Genomic DNA, 17,712 nt, shown 5'->3' on the forward strand with positions numbered 1-17,712 from the left:
TTATTTCTATTCTTAAAACATATCTCAAAGCATGACCATTTTCAAGTTCCAATGGTTCCTCTTGTCCAAAAATCTGTGGATGAACCAGAAGAGAAAAGGGAAGAGTTAAATGTAATGTTGGACATAAAAGATTGTTTCATTTTTTCATCTGGCTCTGATGTAACTGCTTGTAATCACGTCCTCTCATTGTCATGCTAATAATAAATCAACAAGCTTCTTTTATGTTATCACCAAACTTTTCATTACGTGTGTCAGTGGTGTCACTGTCACATGATACACATCTGGTCAAATGACTCGATTTGCCAAATGCAATATGAGAAAAGACCGATTTTACCCTTTTCCGAACAACATTCATGTTTAGGAATAGTCTCAAAGGGAACAAGAACTTAAACAGCTACAGTTCTTTTGACGTCCAAGATTCCTAAATATGCCGGTAAATATGTCTCAAACCCCATGTGATACATCTCAATAATATCTCTGTTTATCTATTCTATCTCTCTAACCTTGCAGTTTTGTGCATATCAGAGTAATGGAAGAAGATTGTGGTGCATTTGCGGCAGACTGTGTTGTCCTGTCATGTTGCTGTCAGTGCCTTGTCTTACAAGTCAGTGTCTTCGTCTTCTTCAAGATCCCATGTAAACTTGCCAAGAAGATGAAGAAGTTTGTGAAGAGAAGATGTCGGAAGACCTTGCAACCGACAATGGAGGACGTCAAAGAGGAGCACTGTTCTAGAAATGGGTTTGCCTTTGAAGTAGTCTCAACAAGATCAGATTGCTTCGACGACATTGAAGGAATGTTACAGGAGCGGTCGATGAACAAAGGGTTCTTGTTTGGAAGCTTCTGGCGCCACGAAGATGCTTCTGACATTTTCGATTTCAAATAACAGCAAAACATAAATAATTGTTTGCTCGTCGTCTTCATGCATCCGGCTGTGTTATTTAATCAAGAATCCAGAAAATAAGCGTTAAGGAACACAAGAGCAAGTCTCATTTCTCAAAAGATCAGAAAAAGAGATTATAAAAAAGGTTGTATTGTATATCTCTAAATGCTCTTATCTAATAGATGTAAAATCTTCCACTGCTTTCTAATATAATTAGATGTTTCTTGTCATACAAAATTACAAACTCTGTAAACTCTTGTTTTACTTTTACCGGACAAGGCTGCAGGAATAAGAATTTACACCTTTATGTAGCCTCTGTTCTTCATAAAGTCTTGTAACGATCTACCTTTTTTTTAATCCTCCAGTCTATAGTTTGATTGGTCTTATTTACATCCTGCAAAGAAACTAAAACTCAAATAATCTGAGGAGATAAAAATTGGTATTCGTCCATCAGATGTCAAGATTCTGGCTGATGAGATCTCATGACCGATGTAGGCCTTACTGATCTCTGCCTCCCCATTTCAAAGTTCCCAGAGTTGCTGCACTGATCCTCGTATCTAAGCAGCTGTATGGTTCCATGGGACATTGGGAAAAACCTCATCTGAATAGCAGAGAAGATGAAGTATGGCATCATCGTCGATAGCGCTACAAAGAGAGTGGTCATCCAGTAAGAAGGTGCAGGCGCAAGAGCTTCAAGAAACACCATATGGGCATCTGTAGATAGTCTTATTGGAAGAGATCCGTACACCATCAGGAAAATGTACCATATAACAACAGATCCCCAAATGACGATATGTTGGATCAGTGTGAAGTAACTGATCGTCAATACCATCTGCAAACTCACAACCCACACCACACATGTGTACATCGTTCCCCCAAGAATATCTCTCCCTGCGGTTTTCCCTTCGTGGTTGAAAGCTTGAGATTCAAGAGAACTTTTGCAGAGAAAGAAAATCATTATTGCACTGCAGAAGCCATGGAACATCCAGCTGAGTATTCGGCGCCAACTAAAAAGAAGATTCTGTACACCTTCTTGATACAATACGGGGAACTGTGACAGACAACACAGCAAGACTTTGGTTATGAAATTCACTTGACTAGTGAAAGATTAAGCAGCTGTTTTGATTTGAATGACTATATTACCTTGAGACAAAACAGCGCAGATACATCCTGGTCGAAGATGCCTAAACATATCACAGGAAGAGATGTGAAAAAGACGCTATATAGAGATAGATACCAGTCATTGTAAGCCGGTGTCGCTGAGAATGATGTGTATGCCTCATATAAGAAGAGAGTGAAACCAAATGTAATGTTCTTGTAGAAGAAATAACAAATCTGCATATAAGAACAGACAACTACTGAGAAAACTAAACAGAGTGAAGGAAAGTGTTTCTGAAGGTCAGCGTCAATCTAAATTTGTATATTATACTTACCATTTTTGAGATTCGTCTGTAACACCAGTGTCCATGGACTAGTAACAACCGCTCCAGATATCTGAATTGAGCAATGGCAATGTCGCTGGACATTACAGCCTGGAAAATTATAAGGATTAGTGAAGGACAAATATAACCAATAAAAGCTGAAAACAGTTGTTTTGTAATTCTTTTGTCGAACCTGCATTCCTTCCACGCCACTGATCCCAACTCCTATATCTGCTTCCTGAAGCATTCCAACATCATTTGCGCCATCACCAATTGCCAGTGTAGTCTGACGGCTTCCAGTTTTGACTAGTCTTGTTACCTATGCAATATAAGTTATGAAAAAACGTAGGCAGAGAAGTATATGACAATTGTGATGGAAGATAAAGTAAGAACTGACCAGTGCCTTCTGTTTTGGTGATGAACGGCAGCAAATCACTGAAGCGCAGCCAATGGCCAGCTCAAGGAAGATGCCTTTCATATCTTCCTCCAATGCATAAGCAAGTGATTTTCCATCAATTATTAAAGCAAGAGCCTTAGAGTTTCCACTAGATGCTTTCAGCTGAGCCTTTCCATTAGTTATCTGACACAGTACATTTTCCTTTAAAGCCTGCAAAAAATAGCCCAATGGATATTGTTCATCTACACAATCACGAGTAATACTACTCTATTCCCATCATATCATTATTCCACAAAATTGTAATACCTCTGCAATGGCATCTTTTTCTCCGGATTTTTCCAACTGCTGGATCTCAGGGGTCTCCAAATTAATTATGATCTGCTTCATGTCTCGTCTGAGCAAACTACAAGCAAAGCTGTCAAAGATACACATACACATGTGGGTTCAGACTCAGAGAGTGACTAAGATAGTATGCACAAGGCTCAAGAGTAAATATAATCTGGTTTTACCCAGAAAATAATACCCAATATTGATAGCAGTCTCCATCTTGTCACCAGTCAAAACCCAAATCTTGATTCCTGCTTGAGCAAGCTTATCAATGCAATCAGGGACCTAAATGAAAGGTAAGAGAAAGAGAGAAAATAATTTCAATTTTCATGTCCGACAATGGAAAACTCGTCAAACTATAAATTAGCTTACCCCATTTTGAAGTTTATCCTCAACAGCAGTAGCTCCAAGAAGAACCAAGTTTTTCTCAATCTTATCTGTTACTTCGTCTATCAGTGCTTCTCGGTCAGCACTAACTGAATTCTTGGCTTCACTGATTCTCTCAGTGAACACCTCATATTCATTCTTGTCGAGTTCACGATAGGCAAGTATCAAAGTTCTCAATCCAGCATCAGCATACTCGTTCACATGGTCCCGGGTTTCCTTTTCATACTTTCTACCGCTTTCGGAAAGTCTTTCAAACATGACACTGGACGATAAACGAAGTTCAAACTTAGTTCAAAAAGATATTTATATCTGAGTTTCTAGAGTCGGTAACCATACCTGTCTGCCCCTTTACAAAGTAAAAGCAGTTTGCCATCTTGATCCTGCACTATTACTGACATCCTTTTCCTTGAGCTACTGAATTCAAGAACGTTCAGGACTTTATACAACCTGCAAAGGTACACACTCACTAAAGTAAGAATTGGACAGAAGCTTCTGATGGTATACATTAAATAAGAGAAGATGAACCGACCTTTCAACTCGTTCCCCAGTCACCAGGTCTAGCTCTCTGACGGATATTGTTGTTTGAGTTCGAGTGAAAAATTCAAACCCCAGCTCCCTTGCTGCAATAACAAATGCTGCCTCATCCGGAGATTCAGCCTCGTAGGAGATGTTTCCTGTATCTTCATCCACTTCAGGTATAACGGTATGGCATACTGCCAATAATTGAAAGAATTTCTGAATGACATCAGCATGCGTTTCCGTAACCCACTTTCCATCCATTATCCTTTCATCTCTAAAGTTGAATCTTTTCACAGCCCGTTCTGCAGCAACAACATCCTCGGTACTAATGCCATTGCTCTGATTCACCATAGCCGAACCTTTTCTCCTAACCATAGCGATATCCACCTCTGTTACACCACGTCCATAGGCTGTCCCAGCAATAGAACACTTGATGAACTCCATGGAGTTACAAGTCAATGTTCCAGTCTTATCTGAAAGAATTGTACCCACTTGCCCAAGTTCTTCATTCAGATTAGAGGTACGTGCATGCGCTGGTTTGTCCGCTTCCTCATAATACATATGGATATCCTTATTGATGAAGATACTCTGAAGAACTTTTACAATTTCTATTGACACATACAAGGATATAGGAATAAAATAACTGTTTAACATTAGCGCTGTTAGAAAGTGAAACATTGCAGCCATAGGCACCCTCTTCGGGTCAAAGAAGATGCTGGAATCATCCGGTTTCAGATACCATCTTGTCATTACGCCATTCTGAAAATCTTCTCTCGTTGAAATTCCAAACAATATCGAACCAAAGAATGCTAATGAAACTACCATAAGGAACATCAGGTATATAATTTTATCCATCTTCCTCTCGATCATGCTTCTCTTAGACGGAGGGTCTGTTGAATTCTGGACAACTTTTGTATCAGGTCCTGTGAAGATAACAACCCCATAGATATAGTCTGTGTTCCTGAGTTTTGAGCCCCTCAGAAGAAGCTGCTGTGGTGAGAGAGGGTACATTGCTCCCATAAGCTCCATAGTACCAATAAATGAGTACAAATTAGCATTCGGGTCTTCACATTTGATAAAAGCCTCAAAGTCCCTGAAATTGAGCTCTTCACGCAATGACAACGTTACTTCTAGTCCTTGTTTAAGTTTCAGATTTGTTTCCCCGTCAAGGTTCATTGTCTCCACATAGCAAACAGCATCCTCGTAGCTAGAAGAAAGCAGGACAAGGTCTGCCGGAAAAAACTCGTTTTTCTCTACCTTCAATATATCCCCAACTCTTAGTGTCTTCCATTCCTTAAAATCGAAATTCCCATTGCCTCGGTGAACTCTAACTTTTCTGTTATTCACCTCAATATCCTAAAAACATGGAATTTCCAGATGATGAGATAGATCTACAAATGAAAAATAGAGTGATCCAACCTAATGCAAAAGCAAGGAAACAATGTCAACCCCCAGTTCTGAGCTATGTAACTTAATCCAACGTAGAACTACAGATTCGGAACAAAATAACAAACAATGTTTAGACACAGAGCATCCTATTTAAATCATCCAGTCCAACTCTAATCAATCAACAACCACTCAGACAAAATCAATAAAAGTACCTGCTGTTTCCGGCGCCAATCTTCTACACCCTCTTTAAACATAGTAGCGAGAATGACGAAAGTCAGAGGAACAATGGCGCTCACAGCGGTATAAGGGGCAAGAGGAGTAAAAGACAAGATCCCAACAACAAGGAAGTAGAAGTTGGCGACTCTCCTGAACTGCTCAAACAATGATTTAGGGAGGAAAGTGGCGAGAGTGTACTTGGTAGTCCTCACATAGTTGTCACAGTAATTTCTCGATTCAGCATCAGGGGAATCAGGTTGGTTACAGGAAACCACACGAGAGAAACCAGATCGTCCAATTTTCGAATGGTCTGGCTTGAAACAAGCTTTAGCACCTGTTAATGTGAAAAGCTTGCTTAACAGTATCTTCCTTTTGCGTCTCCTTCCACTCCCTGATGCCATTGTCTCTCAATCCAACACCTGAGTGGCAAAGAAAGAAAAAGAATCAGAATTTCTAAAACCCTGAAATTAAAGTAATGTATTTTTGAACTGTAAAAGTATTCAATAGGAGCAAAAAAGGTTAAATTTTGATGCGTCTGAAGAGCATTACACTGAAGAAAGTTGGATTTTTTTGGCTAATTGAATTGCAAAACCGACGATGACATTTGAAAACAAAGATACATAAAAAAGCAAATCGTTGAAAGAATAAAACTTTGGGGGAAATGGACACAGAGAGAAGAAGAAGAAGAAGAAGAAGAAGAAGAAGAAGAGAGTATAATAATACCTTTGATTGTGTCTGTTCCACCTCGTTAGTTTATGTGTCCCTTCACCTTTTCATTTTCCGAGAAACTGATAAAATTTCTCGGAAAATTTGGTAAAGAGACAAGGAATCTAGTGGGTTAAAAGTTAAGATTTTAAGAAATTATAGAAAGAAATCTGAAGATAGAAGGCTGAAAAAATCTGCAAGATTTTAATCTGTAATCTTAATTTGGAAATGGTGGGTTTTAAATGCATGAAACCAAAAGTCTTGGGTTTTTTTTAATGCATGAACTTAAGGTATTGGAAATTAAGAAGTTTTTTCAACATTTATTGACTTTTGATTGGTTGACCCATTCCGAAATGAAGATTTCGTTTTCGCGAATCCGTAAATGCCAAGATTTTCTTGCAAAATATCAATCAGCTTTGATAATATATCAAAATCAATTCTCCAATAAAAATCTATTATTTGTTTTCAAAGAAAACTGGAGATGTGTGTGAAGAATGAAAGATCATGCCAACAACGTTAAAGAAAAAAAAACAAAACGAGAGTTTTAATTACGCGCACATTAACCAAAACAAAAGAACAAAAAAGAAGGATTGTTCTTCTAGACAAAGACAAGAAGTACCATGATTTGTCTGCAAAGATCTAACATGAGTTTACTCTAAAGAAACAAAAGGGAAAAGTAGTAGATTTTATTTTAGAATTTTAAAACCATTAGTGTCAAACAAGGTTAAAACACCAGATGAATGATCAAACCCCTAGAAACTGATTAATCAGTTCTCTGATTTGTCTTTTAAGAAAGTTTTTTTTATAAAGAAGTTATTTGCTTCCATTATATAATTAGAAGGGTGATCTTTTTAATATGGAAGTAAAAGAAAACAGTTTTCTTTAAAAAATTGATGATGTAAATACACATCTCATGGTATCAAAACATAATATATACTCCATCCTCTATGCTCCTCATGGTGTCTCTCTCCTCCTCTTTGTAGTCTAGTGTTAGGTATTCTAATCAATGGTTGGTTCGTGTTTCGTGTAGTGTAGCAGAATGTATAATTAAACCATGTCATGTGTTGCTTGGGGAAGGTGCACTTCTCAGTCAGTTGTAGTATAGTAGTCATTTCACGATTGAACAAGTGTGACTAGAAGTCTGAAATAAATAAACTGAGAGAGATCTAAGCTAAATACAACAAAAATAATAATCCAATGGGTCTTCATTAGAAACGAAACCATACTAATTTGATGATGATTGGAGTAAATTTAACAACTAAATATAGTTAAATTAACCATATGATCTTTTTTTTTTTCCTTTTGCGCCGTTGGCTGATTCGCACTAGACTTGGAAGATAGAAAGAAGAACACACTTGTGGGGGATAATACTTTGTCTGGCAAGGTTCCTCCATACTGGGAGTACCTATGAGACTCAGCACATTACGTCCTCGTGTGTTCTCGATTTGATTGTTCATGCATTACACCTATGTGTAGCTCTGGGGAATGAGGATAATCTTCAATAATAGTATTTGTTTTTCTTTCAACATCTGCCACTGTACCTTACCAGAAGATTCATCCTCCGAAGATGGATGATTCGTATATTTGCAACAACTCCTTGGTAAGTAGTAGAAGCAAATATACATCGTTTGATGAAGTATTAAAGTTCGTGACAAGAAATACCAAACAAAACTTCCAAAACTTATATATAAACCAACAAAACCGTAAACATATGTCGGAAGAGTCCATTTGGTTCATTGCGGTTAACTGAAGACATTTCCAATTTTGTCGTCTCGTCTCCACTTTGTAATGCTTTCCGATTTCGCCGGAAATTGAAAAGGAAACCTAAAATTAGCCAAAAACGGATCCATCAGGGGGGGGGGAAAAGTGAGAAAATGCCGTCGCAGATTCTCCAAATCTCACATCTTCCACCTAAATCCTCACCATCCACCGAAATGATGTTCAAGTCTTTGATTTACGACGATCCTTCAACGACCCTCCTCTCTTCTTCTTCTTCTCGATTTAATGATGACCACTCCATTTCTTCTACCGTTAAGCCTCTCCTCTCCCGCGCTTCCAGCTACAACGGCGCCGTCACGCCCAATAATAATAAGGGTGGTGGGTTAACTGGTTGGTATCAGAACAGACGGCGACGATCCAACAGCGATAACTGTCTCTCTGCGTTTCCGGATCATACTAATGGAAGCGACGGTGGTAATAGCGGCGATCGTCAAACTATTGGTCAGGAGGTTGGCCACGCCGCTGCTGAGACCTTCTTGTTGACTCGTCTTTGTTTGAAGCTCCTTAGCTATCTTGGGTATCTATCTATTTCATTCTTTTTTTTTAGATCCGTTCTCTGTTACATTTACTGAATCCAACGAAACTGGCTCTTGGATCTTCTTGGGGATTTCAAAAATGTGATCTTTTGTTTGCAAAAGGTTATTGATTTGATTGATTACTGATAAAGTAAACTATTTCTTCAGGGTAGGTTATAGATGGATTACAAGATTTATGGCACTTGGCTGTTATGCATTTCTACTAATGCCTGGCTTTATTCAAGGTTTGTTATGCAATTAATGGTTGGATCTACTACTAATTAGTCTTTTTTTATGAGTTAGTAACCATAACTTTCACTGCTAAAGGTTTGGAGTTTACCTTGCAGTCGGATATTACTATTTCTTCTCTCCTTATGTTCGCAGAAGTATAATTTACGGTGATCAACCAAGAAACAGGTCATAGATGTTTACTGGTTTTGTTCATGTTTAGCCCCACTCTAAATGTTTGTAGATACTTTACATTTTGTTTGTTGATATGATATAAATTGGATTTTTTGTTTTGTTTTCTTTAGGCTTGACTTGTATCTACCTAAGAACTCCAATGGTCCAAAACCAGTTGTGGCGTTTGTGACTGGTGGAGCCTGGATTATTGGGTGAGTATGGTTCCCCATAAACACTATTTTCAACCTTATGCGATGAGAAAGAGGTAAGAGAACTGAATATGTCCTTACAGAATGTCTTGTGTTGATACAGTTATAAGGCGTGGGGCTCTCTTTTAGGACAGCAGTTATCAGAAAGAGATATTATTGTGGCATGCATAGATTACAGGTAATTATGCGTGTTTTTTTTTTCTTTTCTACACAATTAATGTTGTGGTTTCCTGTCATATTCGGATATTCCATTAGTTTTCTATTAGAGTTTCTTGATCTCATTGCCAATTTATCCTCTCGCAGGAATTTTCCGCAGGGATCTATTAGTGACATGGTCAAAGATGCTTCTTCGGGCATCTCATTTGTTTGCAATCATATTGCTGAGTATGGAGGTGATCCAAACAGGTATTAATCCTGTCAACTGTTATTAGACATGGAAGTTTTCAAGTTTTAGAGTTCGTGCTCACTGTTCTGATTTTTTTGTGGTGTAGAATATATCTGATGGGTCAGTCTGCTGGTGCACATATCGCGGCTTGCACCCTTGTAGAGCAGGTCATTAAAGAGTCAGGGGAGGGGGATAGTGTCTCTTGGAGTAGTGGACAAATAAATGGTTATTTTGGTCTATCTGGAGGGTAAGCAGGATCCTTTCTTTTGTTCCGGAGCTCAAATAACAGTTGTTAGGACAGTGAACATACATTGGAATTCAGAGATGTATCAAGAAGTTGTTAAAAACAAGTTTCTTTACTTGCCTGAGTATGCATCTATGTTTAGCTCCAGTTTTTATTTAGCCACCATGGTCTTTTGTAGAAATGCTTGGCAATTGATAGAACCCTGAGGAAATGGTCATATATTGGCGTAAAGAAGCAAGTAGATTCCTGCCTTGTATCCAACTAAAGCCAAATTAATTTTAATGGCTGGCCTTACATCATCTGTTTGTCTATTCTTAACAAACTTTGTGATCTTGATCGACAGGTACAACCTTTTGAGCCTTGTGGACCACTTCCATAGCAGGGGGCTGTACCGTTCCATCTTTCTAAGGTATAATACTTTCACTTTTTAAAATTTGGTATAGCTTACGCTACTCACCTGGCCAGTAGAGCAGCCTGGAATTTTACAGTCTTACGTGTGACTTTTGTTTTCCCTCAGTATCATGGAAGGAGAGGAATCATTGAGGCAGTATTCTCCTGAACTAGTAGTGCAAGACCCAAATCTCAAACACATTGTTTCTCGTCTCCCACCTATTATCCTGTTCCATGGTACTGCTGACTACTCCATCCCTTCAGATGCAAGGTATGCGTAAACTTTTGTAACCTTGTGTGTACTTGTCTATCTCATGTAATTCAGACAGTTGATATGATGATTGGACTTCTGGTCATTATCTCTGCAGTAAGTCTTTTGCGGAAACCCTCCAGAGGCTTGGAGCGAAAGCAAAAGTGATCCTTTACGAAGGGAAAACTCACACAGATTTGTTTCTTCAGGTACACAGGCATGTCTTTTGAGATCTGAATCTCTGGTCGTACAAGAACTTGAGTTTTGATATAGAAACTTGGTTATCTATGGCAGGATCCAATGAGAGGTGGCAAAGACGAGATGTTTGAAGATATAGTATCAGTAGTTCTGGCAGAAGATCAAGAAGCGGCTGGTAAATGCGTAGACAGAAGGCGTCTTGTGCCTGAATTCATGTTGAAGTTGGCTCACTGGGTCAGTCCGTTCTAACTCCGGCATTCTTATCTCTAAAAAGCCTTCTTTCGAGATACTGACGGACCAGTGTTTATATTACTTAACAAGGAAGCAGATCCACTATACTTTAACTACACATGTTTGAACTTTGAATATGAGTAATTAATGATATTGTATTCCAGTTTGCAATACACTCATTCACAGTGTGTTATTGTAACAACAAAGTGCATTAAAGAAACAAGTCTTTATTGACTTTGTCTCATTTTACTATCTTTGGTCTTCTCCAGTTCTCCGTTCTTCTCTGGTCATTCATGATTGGTTGTACCTATTTCTGGGCAGCAGTTGACTCTTCGGCCGTTACACAATGTGCCAATCCGAAGTCATTAACCAAGAAGTTACAAGAAAAAAAAAGCCATACGAATTAGAACTGTTCGTAACTCTATTGCACTCCACTACTTAAGATCCAACTGTTTAATGTACAGGATATCAATAGAGGCAAGGAACTAGATAGATGAAAAGAAGAAGAAAAGTCATATGCAGAGGTTTTCTGCCAGCACACAGTAGTTCAAAACAAAGCAAAACGAGACCAAAGTGTGTTTTGATAGTAGTGTGTCTTAACCAGTGTTCCTCATTCCAGCTGCAATACCGTTAATGGTGATGAGCAATGCATCCCTGAGCTTATTGTTGTCATCATCACGTCTTAGCCTCTTGAGGATCTCCACCTGCAGCATGTTCATGGGGTTCAAATACGGAAGTCTACTCTCTATCAGCTTTTTCAGGCTCCGATTATTCTCCGAGAGCTTTTCATGGCCGCTTATCACAAGCACATACTTCTCAGTAGTCAGCAATTCCTTTCTGAGCTCGCTACCAATTCCTCTTCTGTTCTCTGAGACAAGCTCTTCATCGTAGTGTTTGGCTATTGGGATATCTGCTTTAGCTAACACCATCTCTATAAGGTCTATGGTCGACTGAAAGAAGGGCCATTCTTTGTACATTTCTTGGAGATCATCAGCGTGGCCCTTCTCACAGACTCCTTTCAAACCAGCTCCTACACCGAGCCAGGCTGGAAGGACAAACCTTGTTTGTGTCCAGGCGAAAACCCAAGGGATAGCTCGGAGATGTCCTATTCCTGAAGAGCTCTTTCTTCTTGTTGGCCGACTTCCTATGTTGAGGAAACCAAGCTCAGCCTGAGGTGTTGCCTCTTGGAAGTAGGAAAGAAATTCTGGGCTTTCATAGACCGTGCTCCTGTAGTTTTGGCAGCTGATGTTTGAAATATCTTCCATTAGGCTCCGCCAATTTTCTTCTCGTGGTGGCTGAGGAGGCTGCAATGTAGCAAGTAGCACCGCGGTTGTGTAAATTTCTAGCTGCCTAACAGCCGTCTGTGGTAACCCAAACTTGGCTTGCACCATCTCACCTTGCTCTGTGGAACGGAGAGTACCCTGCAAAGTAAATGCAAGACTGAACGTGAGGACTTTGGCTGAAAAGAGAAAGACTGCCCATAAGTGTGTAATAACTTACCATTACAGACCCTGGAGGTTGGGATTGTATGGCAAGATAAGTTGGGCCACCACCTCGGCCGATACTCCCTCCTCGTCCATGGAATAAGGTAATTTTGATTCCAAATTCATTGCAAGCAGCCACGACATCCTCCTGAGCTTTGTAAAGTTCCCATGCTGCAGTAAAGCGTCCAGCATCTTTTCCAGAATCCGAATACCCAACCATCACCTGCACATAAATAAGGATGCAAATATTTTCAGACAGAGCATACTCCAAACAAAGAATTGGTTGAAGTCAAGTATATCTACCTCTTGATGACCGGTGTGGTTCTTTTGGATGTGTTCCCTGTACCAATCGATTGATAGCAATTTTCTTATCACGGAGCCAGCGCCTCTCAAATCCTTCACAGTTTCAAAAAGAGGCACCACACGCAGTCTATCAAAAAAGAAAAATGTCAGTATACCAATAACTTATGCCATACAAAAATAAGAGACTAGATAATAACTTCCAGAAGAAGTAACTAGTATGCAGAGGGAAAAGTGATTAACAATGAAGTATTCCGGCAAGAAATTAAACTCACGGTCCAGCAGGACATGGTCTTCCCAGCTCGCCACTGACGGCAAGACGAGCATCCTTCTGCAGAAGCTCCACAGCGAGGACATCGCTTGCCTATAAGTAGCCAAAAATCAATGTCATCTGCTACTCATCCAAGTTAGCTTCAGCAAAGAAGTGACTATGAAACTTAAAATCTTTCATACATTTGAAGCCATAGAAATCACGTAAGCTCCAAGTGATTCACTTCCTAGCTCAGCAGCAACCCGGAAGGTATCTAGTACTTCTTTTACTTCAAGACCAACCTGAAAAGGTTCAACAGTTTTCATAATGGTGTTAAACACACAAAAATACAGATGTGACCAGAGAGTACTTTTCTATCATAATATTGGCCTTCCGCCTTCCCTAGAGAAACAGATATGTTATTAATTAAACCATTTGGTTTAACAGTAAGATAAACTGTAACTACTGATTGAAAATCATAATTTCGTTTCAGATACATGAGCCTAACGTAAAGAAGAAATTCACACTGAGTGTTACCTCAATATTTGGAGGAACAAGGGGTCGTTTGCCTTTCAATTCTCTTGTCAAAAACTCGATTTTCTTCCCTTCATCCCATTCACTATATGTACCCATGTCCAAGTATGTCGTAATTGCATCCAAAGCTTCAGAATGCCTTGCAGCTTCCTGATAAACGAATCTAGATCAGACAGGTATCATAGAAATAGAGCCAAAACAAGAAGGAAAAGAAACACACCTGGCGCAAATCAAGTTTCATCAAAACCATGCCAAAGGTAGCAACTCTACGAATCAGATCAGAAAGCCGGCCATCGGCTAATACTCCGGCATCAGATGATTGCTGAGAAAAGAATGAATTTCATGTATGTAGTTCATCAGTTTTAATGCAAAGACAATTTCGCATGAAGCAAGATCGTACCAGAGATTCATAGCAGAGGAGTAGCGGTTCTAGAAGTTGGTCTGATGTTTCATAGTAATCCCAGGGATCGTATTCACAAGGGAGACCTTCAAGAAGAAGTTCCAGAAGTCTCCGTGTCTTCAGAAGCTGTAGTCACAGATCACTATGTTTAAGAGTCCTTTTACACAAGATAATAGAGTTAATCAAGATGGTTGTAAATTTGTGCTAGTGAGAAGACTAGCAATGTATTTACAAATAGCTATAAAAATGCCCTTGACAATTAGACATGAACTCTTTCACATTTTTTGCAACTCTAAATCGGCTCTTTGCATGAACTTAATGAGAAAAATTTAGAAAGATCAGCACCTTTTCCTTTACTTCTCCAAGAACAATCCGATAAGGAGCAATTCCAGCTCGTTTTGGTGGAGTTGGTTCTAGTAGCTTCTGAAAACTGGTCCTCCCATTCTGAGACTCCGCAAATAGTTTCTTGTGAAGAAGTTGAGAACTCGAGGAAGAAGAACCTCGGGGAGTAAGACTTTGCTGAGAGCCATTAGAGTTGACAGAAGTTCCGTTTGATATCCTTATTTGCAAACTTTGGCCTGAGCCATTACTAGAAATGCCCTGAACATCCTATTTTAAGTAAGAAAATCAAACGAACTATCAAAAACAGACAAACTCAGCAAGAGTATATTCCAATACTGGATACAACCATAAAGAACAAACAAGTCAAACATCTGTCAGAGTCTTTAAAGCTATGCTTCACCTGACGATTGAGTGGCATATAATCTGTCACAGGAACTTCAAGTTTGGGATACTGCGATTCACCACATTCTGCAAGTAGGACATTGGCAACTTAGTAAGATGAGGCGTGACTCGTGAGTATAGAAGAAAATCTGTACGCATGCTTAAATATAAGAAGAGGGTAGCCTATGCATGACATTGTTTACCAGCGCATGAGGGGAGGTCAGCTCTAGGTGGAAGTTGAGTGGGTAGAGATAAGCCCTGATGGCTTGGAAATATTTGTTGGCTTTTACCAGCATTTGGACCCCAACTTTCAAGGTGATCTTCAGATGCTTCTGAGAAAAAAAAATTACATCTTGAAGTTATATGTTCTCAAGAATCAAGAATCAAGAAAAAAACAGGGACGTGAGACGTCCCCCAGTAGCATACCTTTTTCAAGAATTTCATCTGCCAATCTTGACAATCTATCGCTGCATCGATTCATAGACAATTCAAATCTTAAGCTATCGATCTCTCTTATGTACAGATCAATAGCCATCCACCTAGACATTAGTGATACTTCTTTGGTGACCTGAAAAATTATTGATAATAACCATGTGTGTTAGCAAGTTAATCCTACTATCTCTCCATACCTACCAAATAGTAACCCTATCTTAAAGAAAATGTAGAAATGCCAGGCAAAGCTCGCATTCTCGCCCATACATAAACTGATTATTCAGGGGAAAATAACAAATAATGAAGGGTCACCTTCGCCGTAACACTTGGATTTCCATCTCTATCACCACCCATCCAGGAACCAAACTTTATTGGGGTGCAAGTTAATGGGAGTGGCTTCCCCGTGAGCTAAAGAGGACACATGGAATATCATTGTATCAGTATACAGTCACTTTAGCATTCAATATTTACAATAAATGAGAAAAACAAGTAAAACCTTCTTCAGCGAACTGCTGACACGATGCAAGTAATGTGGTACAGCTTTCCAAAGGGATTGCTCAACAATGTTCAGACCTGACACAAGGGAATAACACATGCTTGGAGCAGAACCTTGGTTTATCAAAGTAAAGTCCAGCATTTACGAACTTTAAGTTAGCATACCAGCCCTAGCTTCATCAACAGGAGTAGGTTTCTGACGTCGAAGTTCATCAGTCTGCCACAGTGAAGTTATCTCCCTAACCTTTTACACGAAATGAAATTGTTAGCTATACTACTTATCTCAGCAGAGAGACTCGGGAATATATTAAGGAAGATAGTACCAGATCCTCAATAACCGTTTCTCGATCTTCAAGTCCAAGGTCTGGTCTATCGTTATATTCTAGAAGATGCTGCAAGTAGTATCTTATTTCAATTCAAAAGTACAAAAACCAAAAACCTAAGATTGTTTGCAACAAGTATAACAATCAACGTCAGCATTAGCAACAACTTACAGCTATTCTAATATGTTTGTACTGCAAGGTTCGCCGGTTGATTTGAGTGGGGTGTGCAGTAAGAACAATTTCAACCCCCTGTATTGGATAAAGTTTAGTAAGCAAAAAAGTACTAAACTAAGAATTAGGAAACTGGCTTTACTTCGCATTGAAATGGGAATCTTTGAACTTAACAGTTGAAAGTTACCAATCTATCAGAAATATCGAAACGGGATCAAATTGCCGGTAAAGATAAAAGAGTAGCACATCAAGGGAAAAAAATGAAGTTTACCTGCTTGCAAACTGTGTCATAAAGCTCATCAGGGGAAATTCCACCTTGCAATAGCTTACTGAATACATCGTTGCATGATCTTGAAAGTTGTGGAACATTACAGACTTTACGAACTCTGAAATGAAATGATCAACCAATCTTTCAGGCTTCAAAGAGGGGTTAAGTAAAGCAAAAGATAAAATTCTCGCAAGTATCTAAACTTCATTTTGTGACAACGATCATAGACTACAATGTTTTTCATTCTTTTTTTGATATGTGCACGTCACTTATAAGTTATAATTCACCTGTGATGGGTTTCAGCAATCCCCATCAAATTAAGAAAATGGCTGAACGCACGAGCCAGTGTCAATGCTTCCTCCAGTGACATCTTCGATATTTCAGAAGTCAGTTGCTTCTCCAAAAGCTCTGCTGTATCTTCAATACCAGCCAGACGAAGATTTAAAGCACTCTGAAAATTCAAAGCCAAACCAAAACAGAATCATCACAGGGTCGAAACTCTTTATATCTAATATCTAACAAGAATCTTCATCGTAAGAATTCCAGATCTTAAACGGATCGAGGATTCTCGACAGTGTGAATTAAACACAAACACGAAATATCGAAGAACAACCAAACACTTTTCGTCAACCACAAGCAATTCGTAAAAGTTTTCTCCTATATTTCCATTTCCTTTTCAAACAAACCGATCGTATGCTACATAAATCACGACGTTCTTCCCCCTTCTATGTATCCTCTTCAGAAATAAAAAAAACAGATCAAACACTGCGTCAAAATCCATTTTCAGTTCTCCAGACGGATCGGAGAAGAACAGTAACGCTTCTCCAAAAAAAAAAAATCCAACGGCGGTTCGAAAACAGAGAGAGAAAAGTAAAAAAAAAAAAAACCTGAGCGAGAATACGAGTCCGTTCGATTTTCTCCATGAAATCGGAGCCGACTTCTCTCTGTAAGACGTCGTTGAAGAGACTACCGAGCAGCTTACAGTCATCCTCGAAGCTCTGAAACGAAATCTCCTCCGCGATATCGTCCGTCGTATCCGTCATCGTTGTTCGATTCCTCCTCCTAAGAAGATCACCTTTGACCGTCGTTTGACTAGACCAGTGTGGGAAGAGAGTGTGACGAAGAAAGAGAGAGAGATATTTTCTTTGTGAAGAAATGCAGTGCAAAGCGAGTGATATATCTGGTCTGTTGTAAGTGGGACCTACAAAAATTTACGAGCTATCAGATATTAACACGTGGCGGTTGAGCAACTGTGTCAATGTGTGTGATTCCCAATTTTGGAGCGTTTTCAAATTTACGAGGAAAATGCAAATTTATTTTTTAGGTGGAAAACAAAGAAAGTCGTTACAAAAAGTTAGAAGGTGGGTATATTTATATACTTCTAATTAAGCTTTAGCTCAATTATTTAAAGGTTGTAATCATAGATGATTTTTCTTTTGATCCACTCTTATATATAATGATGAGATAGAGCGGCCAAATACTTAATTT

General features: G+C 39.1%; 4 protein-coding genes across 7 annotated transcripts; 2 read left to right on the forward strand and 2 right to left on the reverse strand.

The window, feature by feature from the left end:
* Positions 1–427: 427 nt before the first annotated feature.
* Positions 428–976, forward strand: LOC17897587. Its single transcript, XM_006304306.2, has 2 exons — positions 428–441; positions 511–976. Exons 1-2 carry the CDS (start codon positions 428–430, stop codon positions 881–883), a joined length of 387 nt encoding a protein of 128 aa, XP_006304368.2. The 3' UTR covers positions 884–976.
* LOC17899844 (probable phospholipid-transporting ATPase 12) lies at positions 848–6,470 on the reverse strand. 3 transcript variants are annotated; one of them, XR_002835305.1, is made up of 13 exons: positions 6,260–6,470; positions 5,533–5,955; positions 3,942–5,287; positions 3,749–3,859; positions 3,398–3,674; positions 3,222–3,310; positions 3,005–3,113; positions 2,699–2,908; positions 2,495–2,620; positions 2,314–2,412; positions 2,024–2,215; positions 1,183–1,931; positions 848–929 (listed from the first exon to the last, which is right to left on the reverse strand). XR_002835305.1 is itself a non-coding variant. In XM_023788629.1 (12 exons), the coding sequence occupies exons 2-12, from the start codon at positions 5,935–5,937 to the stop codon at positions 1,338–1,340; spliced, it is 3,558 nt and encodes a 1,185-aa protein (XP_023644397.1). In that variant the 5' UTR covers positions 5,938–5,955; positions 6,260–6,470; the 3' UTR covers positions 1,060–1,337. The 3 variants fall into 3 exon arrangements, 2 of the variants coding, with proteins under 2 accessions (XP_023644397.1, XP_023644398.1); XM_023788629.1 differs by lacking the exon at positions 848–929 and having other exon boundaries at positions 1,060–1,931; XM_023788630.1 differs by lacking the exons at positions 848–929; positions 6,260–6,470 and adding an exon at positions 6,086–6,239 and having other exon boundaries at positions 1,060–1,931.
* A 1,468-nt stretch (positions 6,471–7,938) lies between these two features.
* Positions 7,939–11,096, forward strand: LOC17899967 (probable isoprenylcysteine alpha-carbonyl methylesterase ICMEL1). Its single transcript, XM_006307347.2, has 11 exons — positions 7,939–8,537; positions 8,704–8,780; positions 8,883–8,952; positions 9,069–9,149; positions 9,250–9,324; positions 9,450–9,551; positions 9,638–9,778; positions 10,119–10,184; positions 10,293–10,436; positions 10,534–10,624; positions 10,710–11,096. The coding sequence occupies exons 1-11, from the start codon at positions 8,116–8,118 to the stop codon at positions 10,860–10,862; spliced, it is 1,422 nt and encodes a 473-aa protein (XP_006307409.1). The 5' UTR covers positions 7,939–8,115; the 3' UTR covers positions 10,863–11,096.
* A 141-nt stretch (positions 11,097–11,237) lies between these two features.
* LOC17897085 (phosphoenolpyruvate carboxylase 4) lies at positions 11,238–17,432 on the reverse strand. 2 transcript variants are annotated; one of them, XM_023789305.1, is made up of 20 exons: positions 17,112–17,432; positions 16,512–16,675; positions 16,228–16,342; positions 15,957–16,034; positions 15,786–15,854; positions 15,628–15,706; positions 15,464–15,540; positions 15,280–15,375; positions 14,962–15,103; positions 14,739–14,867; positions 14,555–14,622; positions 14,158–14,412; positions 13,813–13,938; positions 13,633–13,734; positions 13,416–13,562; positions 13,082–13,180; positions 12,904–12,992; positions 12,632–12,758; positions 12,345–12,551; positions 11,238–12,265 (listed from the first exon to the last, which is right to left on the reverse strand). In XM_023789305.1, the coding sequence occupies exons 1-20, from the start codon at positions 17,265–17,267 to the stop codon at positions 11,441–11,443; spliced, it is 3,150 nt and encodes a 1,049-aa protein (XP_023645073.1). In that variant the 5' UTR covers positions 17,268–17,432; the 3' UTR covers positions 11,238–11,440. The 2 variants fall into 2 exon arrangements, with proteins under 2 accessions (XP_023645073.1, XP_023645072.1); XM_023789304.1 differs by having other exon boundaries at positions 14,158–14,421; positions 17,112–17,430.
* Between the last annotated feature and the right edge of the window lie 280 nt (positions 17,433–17,712).

Source organism: Capsella rubella, unplaced genomic scaffold (genome assembly GCF_000375325.1).
Source record: "Capsella rubella cultivar Monte Gargano unplaced genomic scaffold, Caprub1_0 scaffold_1, whole genome shotgun sequence".
In the NCBI taxonomy this organism is placed as follows: Eukaryota; Viridiplantae; Streptophyta; class Magnoliopsida; order Brassicales; family Brassicaceae; genus Capsella; species Capsella rubella.

Bases quoted from the DNA above. Each gene is read 5' to 3' on its own strand.
- LOC17897085 (XM_023789304.1), bottom strand. From the start codon at position 17,267: ATGACGGATACGACGGACGATATCGCGGAGGAGATTTCGTTTCAGAGC. The intron at 14,623-14,738 runs GTAAACAATGTC...TCCTACTTGCAG, and splicing joins TGACCTCCCCTCATGCGCTG to AATGTGGTGAATCGCAGTAT. The intron at 12,759-12,903 runs GTGAGTTTAATT...CTTTTTTGATAG, and splicing joins AGACCATGTCCTGCTGGACC to ACTGCGTGTGGTGCCTCTTT.
- LOC17899844 (XM_023788629.1), bottom strand. From the start codon at position 5,937: ATGGCATCAGGGAGTGGAAGGAGACGCAAAAGGAAGATACTGTTAAGC. The intron at 3,860-3,941 runs GTCGGTTCATCT...GTACCTTTGCAG, and splicing joins ACTGGGGAACGAGTTGAAAG to GTTGTATAAAGTCCTGAACG. The intron at 2,621-2,698 runs GTCAGTTCTTAC...TATATTGCATAG, and splicing joins CACCAAAACAGAAGGCACTG to GTAACAAGACTAGTCAAAAC.
- LOC17899967 (XM_006307347.2), top strand. From the start codon at position 8,116: ATGCCGTCGCAGATTCTCCAAATCTCACATCTTCCACCTAAATCCTCA. The intron at 9,325-9,449 runs GTAATTATGCGT...ATCCTCTCGCAG, and splicing joins GTGGCATGCATAGATTACAG to GAATTTTCCGCAGGGATCTA. The intron at 10,185-10,292 runs GTATAATACTTT...GTTTTCCCTCAG, and splicing joins TACCGTTCCATCTTTCTAAG to TATCATGGAAGGAGAGGAAT.